This window comes from Dipteris shenzhenensis, chromosome 24 (genome assembly GCF_047967505.1).
Source record: "Dipteris shenzhenensis isolate YYH24624 ecotype China chromosome 24, Dip_SZ_1.0, whole genome shotgun sequence".
In the NCBI taxonomy this organism is placed as follows: Eukaryota; Viridiplantae; Streptophyta; class Polypodiopsida; order Gleicheniales; family Dipteridaceae; genus Dipteris; species Dipteris shenzhenensis.
Window position 1 is genome coordinate 13,776,011 of NC_141619.1, and position 20,394 is coordinate 13,796,404.

The 20,394-nt window shown below is 43.4% G+C and overlaps 1 protein-coding gene across 1 annotated transcript in view; it reads right to left on the reverse strand.

Annotated features, from left to right (window-relative positions):
* Window positions 1-1,348: 1,348 nt before the first annotated feature.
* LOC147886243 (GDSL esterase/lipase WDL1-like) overlaps window positions 1,349-20,394 on the reverse strand; it is a 45,226-nt gene continuing 26,180 nt past the window's right edge. The window contains exons 5-6 of the mRNA XM_087395831.1: window positions 15,637-15,801; window positions 1,349-1,830 (exon numbers count right to left, since the gene is read on the reverse strand). Coding sequence (XP_087251957.1) covers window positions 1,734-1,830; window positions 15,637-15,801 — 262 coding nt within the window. The 3' untranslated portion in view covers window positions 1,349-1,733. The remainder of the gene's footprint in view (window positions 1,831-15,636; window positions 15,802-20,394) is intronic.

Here is a 20,394-nt window from a genome sequence, read left to right on the forward strand (position 1 = left end):
GCTTGAAGCAAGCACCCACAGCATGGTCTGACAAGATAGGACAGTATCTTGTCACTATTGGCTTTCAGATTTTCAAGGCAGATTTCTCACTTTATGTGAGAAAAACAAAGAAGGGCATTATGCTGCTTGTCATTTATGTTGAGGATTTGATCATCACAGGTAATAGTGACGAAGATATCCTTCATGTGAAAATGCTATTGAAGCAGAAGTTTGAGATGAAGGATTTGGGAGAGATGCGTTACTTCTTGGGCATTGAGGTGATTGGATCCACAAGTGGGATATGGCTCTTACAGAGGCAGTATGGATTGGACATGCTGTCCAAATATGGGATGACAGGCTGTAAGCCTATTTCAGTTCCTTAGCAGCAGAATGTGAAGTTGAGCGTAGATGCAGGTGAGCTTCTGGAAGACCCTACTATGTACAGACGCATAGTAGGAAGTTTGATTTATATGACTATTACCAGGCCAGATTTGAGCTATGCTGTTAGGTTGGTAATTAGTTTATGTGGCTCCAAGGAAATCGAATTTGGATTCGGCTAGATGCATACTGAGGTATGTGAAGTCCACATTGCAGTATGGACTATTTTATGAGACTAGGATTCAAATACAGTTGCATGGATACACTGATGATGATTGGGCTGGTAGTATTTCTGATAAACGATCTACCAGTGGATATGTGTTCTCTTTTGGAAGTGCTACAGTCACTTAGAGCAGCAAGAAACAGCCTACAGTTGCCTTGTCGAGCACAAAAGCTGAGTACAGGGGTGCAGCAATGGCTGCATGTGAGACAGCTTGGTTGCATAAGCTACTTTATGATATGCATCAGTCTACAGATGGGCTAGTTGTCATTTATTGTGACAACATGAGCAGTATACACTTGGCAAGTAATCCAGTCTATCATGCTAGAACAAAGCACATTGAGGTACATTATCACCTTGTGCGGGAGAAGGTTCTAGTAGGTTTTATTGATCTAGTTTATGTCAACACAGAGGATCAGGTAGCTGACATATTCACGAAGGCATTGGGCACAGAGAAGCTGCGCAAGTTCAGAGACCTGCTTGGTGTACAGGAATTGGGATTGAGCTCGAGGGGGAGTGTTGAGATATCGAGCTCCACTCGTGATATGCCAGGGTGACCGCTGTGCATTTATATCACCGACTTGTTAGCTACAGATGCGGTTGGTACGCCGCCCATAAATAATAGATGGATGATAGCTATCTTTATGTACTCTAGTTAGTGGCTCAGTATGCCACCTTAGTTAGCTAAGTTTGGTTTGAGACCCACATATAGGGTTCACTTATTCTTTTGTACTAAGAGTTCTTTTGGCTTTCACAACTAAGAAGAGGAAATTTGTTATTCAGCCTCCACCTTTATGTGTATTTTCCCATTGTGTATGTGAGAAAGCCACAAGTGAGACTCCTTCCTTCTCTCCCACTCTCTTCACAGGGTACACGTGGCAATCAAGCACACATCCAACTCACAGGGCACCAGGTACAAGGATCCCACACCCTGCCCTAGGCCACATGTAGTAGTACCGAGCTTCATAATGTCACTATAAAAATTATTAGTAGAGAACCATCCCTAATTTAGGCATAAAATCTGTTTTCCAATGTTCAATTCTTTGCTAATGTTGATAGGAAGTGGGAATTCTGTCCCACACAGCAAAACACTTTTATCAACTAGTAATTGAGCATCACAAATCTAAGGCTCTGAAAATGCACTCTGCATTTTTTCTCAATGTAAACTTGGACACCAATTCGCCTTCTGTAATATCTGAAGCAGTTCATCAAGTAGAACTTTGTTCCCTTGAGTAGATAAGTGCATACCATCCCTGCAAATATAATCAAATTGATTATTAAACCCATAATCAAAAAGCATGTTTAAAAATAGAACATGTGGTGTAAAGTTAAATATCAATACTTAAAAAACAAAAATCCTCCTTGTGTCTACAATATTGACACTTCAAAACTTCATGATCTTCCTTTTGGCTGTGTGCTATTTTTTGTGCATGCATGTTCTGTTCATACGACAAATGTTTGAAAATCTGTGCGCGCACTCATATGGGAAAAACCAAGGTGCAAGGGCTGAAAGAGAGGGAGGCGGGTGCTGGGTGCAGAGAGAGAGAGAGAGAGAGAGAGGGGGAGGGGGGGACGCGGCGGGGACAGTAACATCCTCTGGAGGCCAGAGAGCTTCTGGGAAAAATAGAAAGCCATTAAGATTCAATCTGGGACAGGCTTAGTTAATCAGTCCATCCATCTGTCATAGTAACAACCACAACTACTTGTAAGTTAACATTGACCGTCTCTCTACAAGCACAATCTAGGTTAGCCTGGGAAAACAGCAAAATAGCATGCTGAGTATGTAAAATACTGGACAAAGAAAGAAAGCATACTTACACAATTGGCTTGGAGCCCTTCAGGGGAGTCGCACTGACTGGAGCATCTGGTGTCTCATTCAGTCCTTACCAGTTTTGGTCCTGTCTGTGGACTAGCCTTTTCCTGAGGAAGATTTCATACTTCTAGCTGGTGTCCCATAAAGGCGTGCTCATAGGACTATGGGTGGTGCACCTGATGGTAGATGACACTTATCATTGCTGTACAACAGAAGACCTTGAGACCATCACCCATTGCCTGTGGAGCTGTCTGGTGGCATAGAGGATATGGAAGTGCTCTCGCAGGATTGTGACCAGGATGCGGAGGATGCAGTGGGTCTTCACCTGGGGAATGGTAGCATGGCTGACAGAGGGACAACATGATTTCCCCATTCAGATGCTCTCTCCAGCATATATGATAAATGGACTGATTATCACCCACCAGGACATTCAGCACTGGGTCCCGCCCTCCTGACAACAAAGACCCAAGTCTTCACTAGAGAGAACAACATCTGGGAGATAGCCGCCAACATCACTTCCTAGAATATCTGTGTAGCACGATGTAGCTTAGCGATGGGGGCACAGCAGGAACGTCCTGCAGCTACACTCCTCAATATCTAGCATGATATCATTTATATCATGTGAGCTACTTGGAAACCGGGCATAGAGTGGTCTAGGAAGACCCACGAAAGGTGGGAATGCTTCTGCAAGGCATGGCCTAAAGGGACCTTCTACATTTTCACCATCAAGGAATCTGTGAGTTGTATAGCCCTCCACTGTGGCTGTTGGCACTTTGGGAATACCCTAAGAAGTGATCTGCAACATTGAGAAGCAAGCTGCATAGCAGCCAGAACCTTTTCTTTTGGTCAGCGCCTCATGCATAGCTGATCTATATTGGGTTTTTCTCAAAATTATCAAATAGATGGTTCTTTTCTCTGAAAAAAAAAAGTGGGAGTGATAAAGAAGTATTTTCAGTAATTATGCACACATACGGGAACATATATAACTTGTACATAAAATCAGAGAAAATTTTGAAAAATATTCTACCAAACTTTTATATAATTTTGAAAATTAAATGACAATCTCATCTTTTTGCAAATGTCAAATGGAGCATCTATATGTAGAGAAAGTTGACCATTTTCTCTGCACCTTTTTTTCTAGAAAAAAGAACCAGCTTGGTGTAGCTAATTCACCTTCTTTCTCGAGAGTTCATAGAGAGCCAATGCAGCATCTCCCATTGACAAGATGATGAGTTTAAAAAAGTATATATTTGGCTTTCAAAAAACACAAGGACCACACAAGGCTGCACAACGGAAGCAGACAAATCGAAAGATCAGTCCTAGGTTTCGAGAAGCTCCTAGAAATGAGAACAAGCGGAAAAATAGGGGGGGAGAGAGTGCAAGGGATCCTTCCCTTTTTGCAATCCAAGGAAAGAATGGGAGCACGGGGTGGGGAGACACAGAGAGAGAGAGAGAGAGAGAGAGAGAGAGAGAGAGATCCCCTCCACTATGACCTCCTATGTTGTTCTTTGATCCCTCTATCCTTTCAGGCTATTATCAATTTCAAGATTTAGATGGAACTCTACATAGGAAGAAGGCCAATGGATGGAGACTCAAGCCCTATTTTCAGAGGTTATGGCCAGCTTATTGGGATTCAAGATTTAGATACCATGCTGCCTCCAGAAAGTGTTGCTTATAGAGTCATGCCTTGCTGTCTGACCAATGCCCTGGCTACATTTCCGAGGATACGGCTACTTGTCAAGATCAAGAAGATGCTCATAATTTAGATGCTATAGGAGTAGACTAGAAACCTTGGGGATGGCACATGAATGTCCCTTCCTACTGGCGGGTGGCTATCATGACGCATGGTTTTTTAATACCCGAATTTGGTCACAAGATGTGGGAAATCGTACGGGTCTAGGAGGAATACAATGATAATTGGATAGGTAGATGATTTTGGGAGGAGCATTTCATGTTTCGGGGTGATACCTTGCACAGGATCAACTAGGAATAAGGGAGAAAAAGCAGATTGGACACCCAGCTCTATTAGAAGCATAATGTCTCGAAAAAGCAGCCAAAATACTAGAAAAAGCACCTAAAAGCGGAGGAAAAGCAAGTTGCCTTGAAGAAGAAGCAATCACCAAGAGGAAAGTGACCATCTTGGGAAGAAAACAGGTGCTTTTAGGGAGTTTGCCCAGCTTTGTGGACCGAAGCCCCCTATTTTTTGCCAGCTTTTTTATGTACACTCTTTTTTGGAGCGAAAGCAGCAGCTTTTTGCACAAGGCACCTCATTTTTGGAAAAAACAAGCGCAAGTCCACAAGTGGAGGTGACTATTGGGGAAAGCATGCCATGTTTAGGATGGGCAAACCGTATTTGCCTGCTTTTGGCACGTTTTTGGCCCCCTCTACATCTTAAATTGAACCGAGAGGATGCCCTTATGGTCCGTGGAGTTGCCTAGTCCTGAAGCTTCCAATTCTTGCTCTCTTGAGCATTGTATCACTCGCTTTTGAGCACATTTTGCTGCTCCAGCTTTGTATACCCTTGATTCAGCCCTTATTTATTGGTATCTTGTGGCTTTTCCATCCGGTAACTTCAGTTCTCTCATGGATTGCATCCGGTAACTTCAGTTCACTCATGGATTCTATGTAGATTTCTGCCCTCTTTCTTTACATTTATGGTGATTCGTAGCTTACGAGCTCCGAGAGAGTTGTGTTTGTGTTGCACGGTGTTTGGGAATCGATTGTGGATGCACTTCTCATGAGATCCAGTGGAGATTGTGGGATTCTACATGAAATCTCTTTTTGTTCTAAAGGAAGTGGTGGGCTGACCTATTTCCAAAGGGTCGTGTGGCTTCAAGAAACGGGTACGCTTTTCTTTGTTGTGTTCTGTTTATAGAGTTGATTCATATCACACAATGTACACACGCTCGGGAGCATTGGGAAGCTTTGGTTCATCATCTCCGGTATGGGTTTGGAGACCACTGAGTTTTGGTAGGGACAATGCCCAAACTTCAGCTTTTTTGGTTTGTTTTTTGTGTTTGGAGTTTCTCCTTGAGCTAGCTAGCAATAGCTAGGGCAAGAGTTGAAACCGCTCTCATACCTGGTCGCCGACCCTAAACAAGGCTTGCTTCTCTGAAAAACTCCTTCAACTATAGGCTGGCACTTGCTTTCCTTCAATTTTGATACGATTTATCCAAAAGCACATCCCACAATAGGGGTGAGCGCATGTTTTTTGCTCCAAAAAAGTTGAGCGACTTTCCTAAAAACATTTACTTCCTTCCCAAGATGGCCGCTTACCTTATGGTGATTAGTTTTTCACCAAAGCGCCTTTCCTCTACTTTGAGGTGATTTTCTAGTGTTTCGGCTGCTTTTTCTAGAGATCACGCCTCCAACAAAGCTGGGCAACCAATCTGCTTTGAATCTGCTCCTTGCAAAATCTCCTAAAATAACCTCGAATTCCCTCTTTGACCCTGTTGATTTCCCACTACCTAGGACCAAATCCGGGTATAAAAAAATCATGCATCATGATAGCCACCCCCTGGTAGGATGAGGCACTCATGTGCCATTCCAAAAGTTTCTACTCTACTCCTATAGCATCGAAATTATGAGCATCATCTTGATCCAAACAAGCTAGTCATAACCTCTAAAAGGTAGCCAGGGCATTGGTTGGGCCCAAAGGCATGACTATTAAAAAAACCTACTCTGAATAGATGATGTAGCATAGTATCTAAATCTTGAGCATCTTCCTAATCCCAATGGCTAGCCATAACCTCTGACAATAAGACTTGAGTCTCCATCCATTGACCTTGCTCTTGTGTAAAAAGTTCCGTCTTGATCTTGAAGTTGATTGAAAGGTAGACAATAAGCACTCTGAAAGGGCTGTCCCACTTTGGGAACTTCATATCATGCTTGTTATCTCAATTATTGTAATACCTGAACACTAATGTCCCTTCCTTAATACCCTTCTCTGATGGCAGCTGCTTATAAAATTTCTCTTTCCTCTGTTATTGCAAAGCTTCTGTCTGACTCAAAGCATCTTATCTTTTCACCTACAAATCAGCCACAAGGAGAGGGTTGGATAATGTCAAGTGAAGCGGAACACCAACTCCAAACACAAAAAATGAACGAACCAAACTGAAGACCTGGACAATACCTCTACCAAAACTCAATAGATGAATCAAATCTTTTCAATCAATGCTCCCAAGCATGTATACACTACGTGATGTGAATCAACTCCACAAACAGAACACGACAGAGAAAAGTACGCCCGTTTCTTGAAGCCACGCAATCCTGTAGATTTTTCCCTCTTTCTTTATATAGGGGTCATTCAGCAAGATGCTCTATGAAGGAGGTGACAAAATTTTTGGAGGCTGGTATTATTTATCGAGTGGAGAACAATGAGTCAGTTTCTCCTATGGTCGTGACCCCTAAGAAGAATGGGAAGTAGAGGATTTGTGTGGATTACAAGCCTCTAAATGCAGCCACCAAGAGAGATCATTATCCCCTGCCTTTCCAGAATGAGATCCTTAATAAGGTTGCAGGACATGAGAGATACACTATACGTGATGGTTATTTAGGCTACTTTAAGATCAGTATAGCTCCAAAGGACCAGCTGAAGACTATTGTAGTACACAATAAATCCAAGGCTTCCTTGAAAGAAATAAGAGTCTGAGGAGTGGCATCCAAAAAACAGCTGTGTCATCTACTAACTCATAATCCAGGAGTTCCTCATTTTGTCTCAAGGGAAGTCTCAATGCAAAAATATTAGTTTGTGATCCGAGAAAAATGCTCATAGCTCAGCCATAAACAAAAAAAGAAAAGGGACTAAAGGACATCCTTGATGGACTGATAAAGAAATCTGAAATCTCTCTCCACTGATCCCTCTGATAAGCACTTGGCTATGGGCAGATCTATACAAAGAGGTAACCCCTCTAATCCAGGCATCTAAGAATCCAAAATGATGAAGGGTGCCCTCTAGGAAATCGCAATCTACCTTGTCATAAGATTTTTCAAAATCCAAGAGTGGAATGGCTAGCTTCCGGCCGCTTTGCATAGCCCAATCTGCGACGTGGCACACCACAAAGGCCTTGTATATTCCAACTTATAATCCTCATCGACGAGAGGACATAGAATAGAATACCTCACATGACCTAGTGGGGTGGAAACAAACCCCTTCAAAGACCACGAGAGGGAACCAAGTGGAGGAAAATCCACGGGGTCAAGAGCTCCACCACCTGAGGAGGAAGACACCATGTCAAAAGGAATACCAATACTACCTCAATAAATGTAGAGGGAAATGATTGATAATCTTCCTCACAAAAGTTCGCTAGATCCGTCAATGCAAAAAAAAGAGTTTCTGTGAATCGGGACTGGCATCGGAGTACGTAAAATCCTCGTAGACGAAACAGGTGAAATGGTGTGCAATAACCCCTTCGCTCAATCCATGAGGGGGGATGCAAACAAAAATGGGGCTGCTCAAAATTACCTTGACCATGAAAATCTGTACGGGCTCTAACACAGGTTCTATCCAAGGCCAAATCATCAAGGTGAGGAGCTGCAACAATATAAGGAGCTGCAATCGGGGTCGCCTCTAGAGAAATAGTCTCCTGAGCTATGCAAGATGTAACAATAGTAGCATCAGGTATAATTTTGGTCGCAGTCTAAAGAGGATCATGAATATTACTAGTCACAACCAAAACAGGAATGTCCGAGGACTGATTGGGACTAGGTTCGAGATAAGTAAGGGTCCCTCTTGATTTGCACGTGGTGGAGGAACAGGGTCTCTAACCGAAATCCATCGGGAGACAATGGAAATGGGTGCCGGTCGAGCGGCACCTATCAGATGTGCAGGCAGTGCTGAAGGAACACTGTCGAGGATGAGAAGCTGTACCAGAAGGATTTTTGGGATCTTCTTGCTTGGGAAATCCCTAGAAAAATGCCCAAAGTTCCTACATATTCTGCGTTGATCCTGTCTGCCCACAATCTTGACCCTTTGCCAAAAGAAAGAACCATCAAGACACTAGAGCATGATATGGTGATTGAGTAAGTTAGGGTCCTGAACAATGACCCTAACTCTAGGAACCCCATCTGATCTAATAGCCTCTATTACTGAAGAGGGTAAACTAAGGAGGGGGGCTCTGTGGCCATTCCGAAGGCTCACAAGAGGCTACACACATAGGCTGACATTCAGGGCAGCAAGGTTGGGACATTAGGAGAAGCTCGGGCTTCACCATTGGCTGCACATCAGGGCAGCAAGGAGGTCAAGTCTTCAAGGTCTTTCACTACCTCACTGGTAGCTGTCCAGGAAGGATAGCTTGGAGGTGTGTTTGTAGGGCACGGCGACAAGGCCCACCTAAGCTCATCAGGAGCATGGAGGCCGAGTGTTTTAAGAGTACCATGGAGGTAGGAGAATAACTATTGCTTGTGCATAAGGGTCCACATCTACGTAGCACCCTACTACTAGAGGGTGAGACATTGGGCATACATTTTTGTATTGTGTCCATATTGGAAGGAAATACAATTTTGTTGATTCTACATCTCTTCTTGCCTCTGCTCTGTACATGTATATTTAGTACACATCAGTAATGAAGTTTTGGATTCCACATTCTACAAACACTTCTGCGTGATTTCCCGGGCTGCTCTATCAGTCTTCCGTTGTGCATATTCTCTGTTGGATTTTTTAACATGGTATCAAAGCCCTGACAGAAGCTTCACAAGAAGTGGAGCTTGTTGCTGAAGGAAGACCTTGATTTAGAGCTTAAAGAAATCAACTTCAACGTTTGAAGGACAGTACCCTTGCAAGGGAGGCTCAGGTTCAGACATGTGTATGACTTCCTAATTCTATCTCTTCTCAGTTCACAGTCATGACCATGAGATATGCTATCCCTAATTTTGGAGAGAGAGACAAGTTGGATGGGATCAATTACCCATTGTGGAAGATGAAGATCCAGAGCCACTTGATGAGGACTTCCATTGGATCAGAGAAGGTGGCTGATACCTACAAACAAAGAGCTCACAAGAGGCTGCACACCTAGGCTAACATTCAGGACAGCAAGATTGGATCATCAAGAGAAGCTTGGGCCTCACCACTGGCTGCACATCAGGGCAGCAAGGAGATCAAGTCTTCAAGGTCATTCATTGCCTCACATGTAGCTGTCGAGTAGGCTCATACCATACTAATGATAGCTTTATTAGCACTTTCACTTTGACCATTGGTTTGGGAATAAAAACCGGTGGAGAACTGAACTTATTTCCAAGGTTTTTTTTTTTTCATGAAAAAGACTTCTATTAAGTATCAACAAAACCCACGAGAGCATGCTCAAAGTTGAAATCTCACAATAAGGTAGGAAAAATCCAAGGCTGAGGATGAAAATGCCACCACAACCCTGTAGAGGACTCCGAGAAGAAAGGGGAGCCTCTCCATTCCCTAAGGAATGTAGCCCTCCTAGCAGAGGCCGCTCTAGAAGATCCCTACATGCTCATCCAAGTGGCCATCAAAGTATGTATAGTATCTGTCCAAACACTAGCCAAAGTATGAGAGGGGTGGACTTGGGAATGGTCTTGGGCCTCTGTGCATCCGACTCTCTAGATATGCCATGCTGAAATGCTAGCTAGAATCTCCCAAGAGGAATCCACCGAAGCATGTACCACTCTGAAAGGTAAGGCTAGTACATCATCCAGAGGGCATGACTCTACTAAGTGTCACCGAATCGAGAAAGCACAAGAAGAGTCATGGCTCTTGTAAAATACCCGAGGACCTTAAAGGGAAAGCCAATCAACTGAGCCCCAAGTCATGAAGAAAGCGTGGCAAAGGTGCTGGAAATCCTAGCAATCCTTTTCTAGATAATAATCCTAGCAATCCTTTTCTAGATAATCCTCGCCTATCTTCAGTCCCATAAGCAATACTGAACTAATTCCATCGCAGGGTGGTAACAAGGACACGTGGAGTTTGCCCCAAATCTGGACCTCCACACTGCAATCCCACCATGAATAGAAAGCCAAAAGGAAAGAGTGATTTTTCTATTCCATTGGGATTTCCAGAGTCTAGGATGCCTTGGTTTTTAATGTCCAGATGGGAGGCAGGCTATCTAGATCTTCAAATGATGTTCTTTTGGGGATTGCTTTCCAGCCTATTAGGGTCATTGGTTTTGTAGAGCATGGCTCGGATTCTCAATGGTACCAAGATGTTGACCCACTTCTCTTGGCCTTGGGTTCATGGAGATTGTGGCTCTATGGTGAAGCCCCAAAAAAGTATTTGCAATGGGACCCAAGAGAGTGGGAATGGATTGATGAAGGGCATCAAGAGAAGGACCTCTCCTTTCGTTACACGGTAAGTGATGGCAAGCAGTTTCAGATCAATGGCAGAGGTTGGAGACCTTCTAGAGCTCCTCATTGGGAGAATTTTCAGATTTCTGCTCATTTGCTGAAAGTTTTTTGGAGGCGTGTGATCGTGGCAAAGAAATAACCTAAAACGGAATGCCCAAACCCGAGAAGGCTCCCATCCAAGTGGAACAAGAAATATGCATATTTTCCGTCTCAATCCAATCCACTGGAATGGGCATTAACCTGCTAAACCCTTTCTGCACTTCCTCTAAGATGACTTACTACTTGTAATTTGTGGTCCTCCTGAAGCTTTCTGAAAGCTTTCCAAGATATAGAGGAGGCCGGGCCTCTCTCCCATCTCGACCATTGCATATAATGTGACTAGCCTAGCGGTGTGCCATGCTCATCGAGTATGCAGTCATTCCACAAGACCAGCTGCCTATAAATCTCTTCCAAAGAAACTGAAAAATTTGTCCGAACTGTATTTTTGAAGATGCTCCACGCTTTCAGAATGGTCGCCATAAGTGGAGAGGAAGGAGACCTCAGGGGTGCTGAAGTAAAAGTCCACTCAGTGCTACCCATCCAGTCTTCACCTGAAGGAGTATAATGCTTCAAATAAAGAAATCCTTCCAAGGCTCTTGCCTAGGAAAAAGTCCCCTTACCACAAACTTGCCAAGTAATGCCCTGCACTGCAAGTCTGGGTCTATGATATTGAGACCTCTGTCTTTAGTGGGAAGGATCAACGTCTCCCGAGCTACCCCGACCACAGTATCTGTGGTGCCATCTAGCCCATTCCACAAAAAATTCCTTATAGGTCTCTTGAGATGAGTGATGCAATACTTAGAGCTACACCAACAAGAGCAAACATACCATACTATGGCCAACAGAACCTACTTAACAACCGCCACCTTAGAAGCCAGGTCCAATTTGGCTCAACTCCAAAAGAGGAGATTCCTTTTGATGCCCTCCAATACTGGAGCAAACTACTATGAAGAAGAGATACCCATACCGACCTGGCATCGTAGATATATGATGGGAACACCCCTATGAATCCAAGTAAAATCAAAATCAGCCCCCTAATCAAGAGTGTCCTCATCACTAATCCAAAAGCCATTGGATTTGTTCCAATTAACGTGTGCACCAGTTGCAAACGAAATGAATCCAAGGCTACCCTGAAAGAAATAAGCGTCTGAGGAGTGGCATCCAAAAAAACAGCAGTGTCATCTGCCAACTCATACTCTATTAGTTTCTCATTATATCTCAGGGGAAGCTTAGGCCCAAAAATATCGACTTGTGACTTGAGAAAAATGCTCATAGCTTCAGCCACAAAGGGAAAAAGCAAAGGGGCGAGAGGGCATCCCTGATGGAATGATCTGGAAATCTGAAATCACTCTTCCCTGATTCCTTTGATAAGTACCTGACTGTGGGCTGATCTGTACAAAAAGAAGACCCCTCTAATCCATGCATCTTAGATCCAAAATGATGAAGGTGCCCTCTAGGAAATCCCAATCTACCATATCATAGGATTTCTCGAAATCCAAGAGTAGAATGGCTATTTTTCCAAGGTTTTCAAACAAAGCCGTCCAAAAAAGGCTCACATACTTTGATTCATTGTCTAAGGTAATGGTTCTAGGTAAACCATGAAGTTAAAAGATCTTCCGAATGGAGAATTTAGAAGTTTGAGGAGCTGTAATATCCTTTCTCGAAGTAATAAAGTGGGTTTTCTTACTCAATCAGTCTACCATAGTCAAGGATCATAACGTCCACTCATTGGGAACCTTGATACAAAATCCGAAGTGATATGCTCCCATCTCTTAGATGGAATAGGAGAGGTCTGTAATCCTAGTATCTTTCCCAAATTGCTTTTTATGTTTTGGCATACTGCATTCTCTTTTCCAAGTTGATATTCTAATATAGGCTGTCCAAAAGAATGGTGATATTCAGCCCATTTGATTTGTCTAGTAGACACAATATAGGCTAAGAGAACATATGCTTGAAACTTTGATGGTTGGTCTTCACCTAAATTATGTCCCATAAAGATAACACTTCCACAACCTATCAATCTCTTCTTGTGAAGAGGGCCGGATTCTCTGAAGATTATCCTGAGGCTGCCCCAAGATTTCAAGATGGCAGCCATAAGAGGGGAGGAAGGAATCCTGAGGTCACTGGATAAAGATCCATGTAGTATTTTCAATCTAATCACCACCTGAGGAGGAGGGGGAGTAGGACTTTATGAGCTTAATATAGAATCTTTCCAAGGCTCCTCACCTGGCAAAAGCTACCTGACCACAACCTTGCAAAGCAAGGCCTTGCACTGCACTGATATATAGGGTCTCTCAAGCCACTCCAGATCTGGTAATTGTAGAAACATCAAGTCCATTCCACAAGAGTAATGGAGAAATATTTGATGATATGGCATGCATAATGTTTTTTGATGCTATGCTTTTGAGCTTAAGGTATGTACATATGAAAAAATATCTACAAACAATCGTAACAGCGAGATTCTTATGTCCAATAGCATACTCACAGATTGTTTACCTGGGTTTATAAAGAGATAGAAATTATGTTTTCTCAGTTAAAACCACCTGAAAAAAATTAGTGTCTGTATACAACATATTCATGGAAGCTGAAAGAAGCTTGATCCCACAGTTTACCAGGAAATACAGTGGTTTCATGAACCAATTGGAATGTTTTCCTCCTTGTAATATGGACAAGGAAGTTGTGTTCTTTATGTAAGCAGATCAACGAATACCATGCTCCTCCAATTTCCTGGCTGACTATTTGGCCAAGGAAGCTTGCAATACTTCAGGCATTGATCAGGATGCCAGACAAATGGCCCTCAAGGAATTGCTTGGCATCTGCAAGAATTGGAAGAATTTGAAGGGGAAGCCCAAGTTTTACATTTGGTAGTGGGTTACTCTTGTACATTGAAGGGCTACATTGAAATGGTATGAAATTCTACTTGCTATCCTTGTACCATCAAATTCCGTTGGTGTATCTGTTAGTATTTCTGTTGGGCATTCCCAGTATATCCCTAGGTATATACTTCAATACATCACCAACAGATAATCAAGAAAAAAAAGATGTCCATCTTTCTCTGTGTACTCATTCATCCAGCATAGAGGATAGGCAAAGTTTCAGTATCTCAATGCTTCAATTCGCATACAGACTCTAAAGCATTGTCTTTGAGCTTGCATTCACACATAGTTGGATTGCCTTTTCTTGGTTAATTACAATCGCATCTTGACAACCAAGAAAAGTGGAAAATCCTTAATCTTTGGTGTAGCGCCCTTGAAATTGTCAATTTGCAGCTCTGTATCACCTGAGACCCATTAGTAAGCTGTCTGGCTTTGTTGGTAATATTCTGTGTACTCCCATTCCAGCATGTTCATATTCAGTTACTTGGACGGGAGCTTATTGAGGTGAAATTGATCAGTGTCCACAGTTTTTGGTCCTCCCACCTGATATAGATTATTGGGTTTCCATGATCAATTTGAGTTTACTTCCCTCGGGGTGTATATACTGGGTCTTGAGAGACAAGCGGTTTTGAGGCTTGTTTAATCCTCTGCTATTCAGAATTAACATTTTACACTACCTTATCAAGAAGACTTGTTTAACACGTAGTCATGCCTATCCTCTGCTAATCAGAGTTAACCATTCACACTATCTTATCAAAAAAAGAGAGAAAGAAGATGACTAGTTTTAGTCATGCCCTGATAACTGATGCCAAAATCTATCATTAACAACACAGGTTTTCACTTGGCATTGACTCATTTTCATGTGTTCCCTCTCCTCCCAAAAACCATGTTTTTTTCCCAAAACTCTTTTCATCACTTTATCAAAGCTCAGTTAGAAACACAGAGCAACTATGAAAAGAAAGGAACCCCAAGGGCCCATTAAACAGGACCCCAGTGCATTGAGTGGCATGCTCGGATGAGTGAGGGCTGGGGCAAGCTGCGACAACCTGTGACCCCTGCAGAGGGTAGCCAATGCAGCTGTCCCCAAAAGAGTGACTTCCATGTTCATCACCCAATCGCTGGTTGTAAAACCTAGTACTAAATGCAGATCAAGCCAGCCCAAACATTGTTATTTGTTGAATGAATGTACCTACTTGAGCCCATTAATGCCAGCACATACATTCTTTTCCTTCTTTCTTAGATCTGGGAAATCACAATCCTAGATAATAAGTATTTTGATGACCAATTTACATGCGTTCCCTTTGCTTCCACCAGCCTTGGATATAAGATTTGATAGGCCTGTTGTATTAAGCAATGAGTAGTAGGCTCTGGGAGTAGGCTCTGGGAAGCTCCAGATTGTCCTATTTTAGTTATCTGCTCAAGGTGTAATGATAGGCATCTCCATGCGTGGGAAAGGAATCAATCTGGATAAATCTATTGGAACCCCGTACGTGCACTTTTAGGACGGATTAATGGACCAATTAAAAACGTGTTTGGGAAATCTCTTACCTTAATAGAAGCAGCTGTTATAAACTTAAGTTATTCAGGGTGATGTTTGAGAACATCCTCTTAGACTCACCTACACTATGTCACCACAAATATGTGACTGGAGGACTGAGATGAAAAATTTGTTCTTTTGCAAAACTTATGATATTTTTCTGTTACATCTTACATTACGTCAGCAAGTCCTGCCTACCTCCTACCCAAAATATTAAAGTTAGGTCTATACTTCAGGTACAAGGTCACTTATCATTTTGTATAGTAATGCAAACACAGCTAAGTACTGAAGGATTTTTTAATCGTATATTGTTGGCATATGTTATTAGCATGGCCTAACAAAAGGATCCACAACATTACAGGGAATTATATTTATAAAATCAAAAAATAGAAGTTATTTCGACAATTAAAATGTTCAAAATAAGCAGCCCTTTGGAAACTTCCATGATCCCTAACACTGTGAAGATCTTTCATGGCAAGAAAAGGCATACACTGTCAGGCATTCTTGCCAATTTTGTTGTCTCTGAATAGCAGCCCAAAGGTTGACCACTTCTGCATCTACCTCTTTTGCAACCATCACACAGGCCTCAGCATACTCTCCAGCACGCTTATTGGTTCGATCAAGAATGGAACCAGCATGATAGCCCCACCTCATTCTGCAGAGAAAACAACAGTGCACTAAATAGAAGCCGCATGGCCTAGTTAAAAAAGATAAATGGTATTTCCTTTTCCAGAAACTTACTCTCGCCCATGAGTATATTATCAGTTGCAATGTTTGAAAGAACAGTCTGCCATGGGAAAGGAGCCCAAGTTGCATACTCACATATAGTAACAGAAGAGTGCAATGTTGCATCTCTTGCTCTATCAAGCTAAGTCCACCTTCTAAAACAAGTAATATCATAGCTCAGGACACTTTGTCAAGGTGCAAAAACTCATTGAGGGTGATGTCATAGTCCCAGTTCAGAACACGGAGTGGGTGGCCCCCTTTCCTTTCAGTATCTCATTCTCAAGAAAGTAAGTGGCCACATAATGTAAACTTTATAGAACTTTCTATGATGGTTTTTCAGGCTTTTATTATACATGAACTGCAAAGGAAAACATCCTTTTAACCATCTTCACTACATCTTGGGGCATCTTTTCTTTTAGGGTTATGCCTTTTGGGCTCACCAATCAACACCAGAACCATCCAACCATTTATACAAATGGAAGTTACTCATTATTTGGGTGATTTTCTCAAAGTATTCTAATTAGGTTTGCCAGGCAAAGCAGTCGGCCAGATTGGATGGTGGACGGCAGCAGACCCACAGACCTGGTTGGCACAAGAGGGCCAGTCAGCCATTTCAGATCATCAGATAGCCTGACCTGGCTATTTTGAAGGGGTTTTAGACCTATAAAAGTCCAGTCCACAGTGTGCAGAACACACCTCAATTGGAGAGAAACTGTGGGACAGGCTAACAGCGTGCAGCTAGGAGTGATCCAAGGCACTTCAGTGTGCAAAACCAACACATGGTTGGAGAGAAACCGGGAGTGGATGGATGCAATATAAGCATATTGAGCAGTAAGGGCACTCATCCTTGAGCGCATACTGAAGCCTGTTACTACCATTCGTTCTCATTTCTTTGGCTCCATGTTATGGGTGGTTGGTTCACCAAATGGATTTTAAGACTGCCTTGTTTAAATGGAGACCTCAAGGAGGAGGAACGTGTGCAGCAACCCCATGGATTTGAGGTTAGTGGACAAGAGTACAAGGTGTACAGGATTGAGAAAACACTTTATGGGGCTCAAACAAGCACCATGTGCATGGTATCACAACATACTGCCCACTAAGCCAAATTTTTATGTTAATGTGACTTCATCATCCTAGTTCTCTATGTGGATGATAGCACACTCACTTATAATTGTGATCAGAAATTACTGAAAGAGCAATCTATGCTGTCAAACGCATTTCATTTAACAGATTTGGGTTAAGTGCACTATTGTTTGGGCTTTGGGTTTGGCTAATCAAGGAAGGTATATGCATGTCATAGACAAAATACGCCAGTAGTCTCTTGCAAAAATTCAAGATGGAAAAGCTAGAGCTATTCCACGTGAGAAAGGCCTGAAGCTTAGTAAGCATCACACAGTTGATAAGTTTGATGTTACACTTTATAGACAGCTAGTAGGCAGCCTCATTTATTTGTGCTCAAAGAGCCCAACATTGCCTTAACAGGGTTGCTGATGAATTATCCCATAATCGCACATTGGAATGCATTCAAAAGGGTTCTCAGATATGCTAATGGTACTCTCACCTTTGGTTTGCACCATGCTCGAAATGGTGAAAAATTTGTGACATTGACCTTCAAGTGTACAGAAACTTTGATTGGTTAGGGGACGACCCACATCTGGCTATTGTTTCTCATTGAGTTCAGCTTGCATTTCATAACCCAGTAAGAAGCAAGACACAGTCTCTCTTTCATTCAATGGAGTGGAATATAGGGCAGAAAATGTAGCCACTATGGGATACATGTGGTTAAGGAAGTTATGCATGGTTTGCATCATTCATAGGATGGTGGCTACTCTCACTTACTGTGACAATCAAGTTGCAATCCTATCATTCATGCTCAGATGAAGCATATAAAGCTCCACCACCCTCTTCGCACGCATCCATGGGTGCCACCCTTCCACATCACAGGCTAGGAATTGATGCTACCTTTGGACCTCACCCCGCACATTTCTGGTATATATTTTTTTAATGAAAAAACTTCTATTACGTATGAACAAAACTAAGGCATGAGATAAACAGCCTAAAGAGGCCAATAAAAACTCCTCATAGCGAACTGGAAAAAATCCTAGGTTGAGGCTGAAAGTGTCACCTCAACCCTATTGTTGTCTTTGAGAAAAAGGGGGAGTCACTCCATTTCCTCAAGGAAAATAGCCCTCCTAGCCGAAACTTCCGGGAGAAGCCTTGCATGCTCACCCAAATGGCCATCAGCATGTGTACCGTATCTGTCCACATACTGGCTAAAGTGTGAGAAGGGTGGACCTAGGATCCATCTGGGGTTGCCTTCAGATAAAAAGGGGGATGAGAAGGTGGCATTCACTTACTAGACAGAGCAGCTTGGGGCAACAGTTCAGACTGCTCCCCGTTGCTCCCTTCCCCTCCCTCTTCCTCAGCCTCTCCTTCCCTCCTGCCGCCCTCCCCTCCTTCCCCTTCTGCCTCTCCCTCCCCCCTTTCCCCTTCTGCCTCTCCCTCCCCCTAGCTACATTTGCAGCCTTCTAGGCTGCCTCGTAGCTCTCTTCCCCCTCTCCCTCAGCCTACTTCCCCCGCCCCTCCCTTTCCCCAGCTTCCCCTCAGACTCTCCTACCCCTCCTCCCATTTTTGCTGCTACGGTCCCTCCTGGCCACCTTGGGCAGGCCCTCCCTAGTTTTGTGCAGCCTGCAAGCCCTGCAATGCAGATCTCCCTCCCTCCTAGCTGCATTTCGCAGCTTCCTTCTCCCTCCCTGCTGCACTGCACAGCCCTCCTAGGCCACCATGCAGCTCTCTCCTCTCGCCTTGCTGCATTTCACAGCTCTCCCCTGCAGTGGACAGCCCCTTGGGCTGCCACTCAGCTCTCTCCTCCCTCCTTGCTGCAATTTGCATCCTTTCAAGGCTGCCTTACAGCTCCTCCTTTCTCCCTTGCTGCACTTCGCAGCCACTACAGGTGGTTAGGCAGCTTTGCTCCATTCTTCTCCATAGCTGTCCTTGGGCAGCCCCTGGCTCTCTCTCTATTTCCCTCCCTTTCCTTTCCTGTCCTTCCCCTCTCCTCCCTCTTCCCAGCCTTTTCATAGTGATGGGAGGAATTTTCTTGGTTCTTGAGTCGGCCTTCCACAACTGATTGTCAAATGGAACCACATTCAAGCAATCTTTGACTGCTTCCACCGGCCATGCAAGGACCATTACCTTTTCGAAAGACAAGCTGTTGCAACTCAAAAAAGATGTGGAGTTTGAGAGCGTCACCACTTCCTTTGCATGCGTTCATGGGTCCCACCCCTCCAGATCTCAAGCTAGGGACTGGCTTGCTTCTCTTCATCCGAACCTTGTTCCACACCTTTAGATATTCGACTTTTGGGACGATGTTTTTTCTATGTGGCTTTTGATTCTCCAAAGGCTGTGAGCACTGTGCTGAAGGCCAATCTTTTAGTACTCGGTTCTAGGAGGATTTTTCTTACTCCCTTCACCTTGGGGTTCAATTCGTTAGAGGAGGACACACAAGTCACTTCAGTCTTCATCGAATTCCCCGGCCTTCCACAGGTCTACCTAATCCTTCCCATAAGGGAAGGAGGCCTTAATATTGTAGACCTAGACTTGCAGAGTAGAGGCTTACTATGCAAGATGGTGGTCAAAGGTCTTATGCAAGGGCGAAAACCTTGGAAGGATTTTTTCATTCGATACATACAGTCATGTTCTCTTTCCATAGGTGGAGACTAGTTGGATGGTACCAGGTGGATATTACCTCAGCCCATCTCAGGGCCCTCTCTTCCCTGCTTATGGTTGCCATCTTGAAAGCTTGGCTCAGCTTCAAGAGTACTCTCCGGAGAGTTCCCCCTACCTCTCGGGAAGAGATTGATAGGCGGCCAGTCATGTGTATTGACAACATACTTAATGAGCATGGTAGACCTTTGGGTTTTTCGTCTTATATGCAATGGTCTAGATGGGAGAGAGGTCCTACTTCCTTGGTGGGCTCCTGGAAGGATTTCAAAAGACTTTCAGATGATTGGCCATTCCATTTAGTAAGCCACTTCAAAGGAAGTGAAGGGAGGATTCAATAGATAAATGTAGCCATACCTATGGATAAGGTCCTCCCAGGTGACAGATACCATTATCTTGCTACTTGGCTAGGATCCTTCACAAGATTAGAAATCCCCCAGGTCATAGGATTTTCACTTTCAAATGCCTTGGTCTTTGATGTTCATTCTGGGGGCAGGTTGTCAAGATCCTCGGAGGATATACTTATGCATTTTCCCTTTCATCCTATCAGCATTATAGGTCATATGAAGCAGAGTTTCTTGGATCCATGATGGTATCTAGACCCTAACCAGATTAATTCCCTTGGGCTCCTGGGACTTTGGATTTATGGAGCGGCCCCAATGAAGTATTTGCAGTGGGATTCCGGAGAATGGGAATGCATTGATGCAGGGCATCGAGAGAAGAGTCTCCCCTTCTTTTAGTACACGTTGAGTAATGCCCGAAAATTTCAGCTCAGCCTAAGAGGCTAGAGACCCACTTGAGC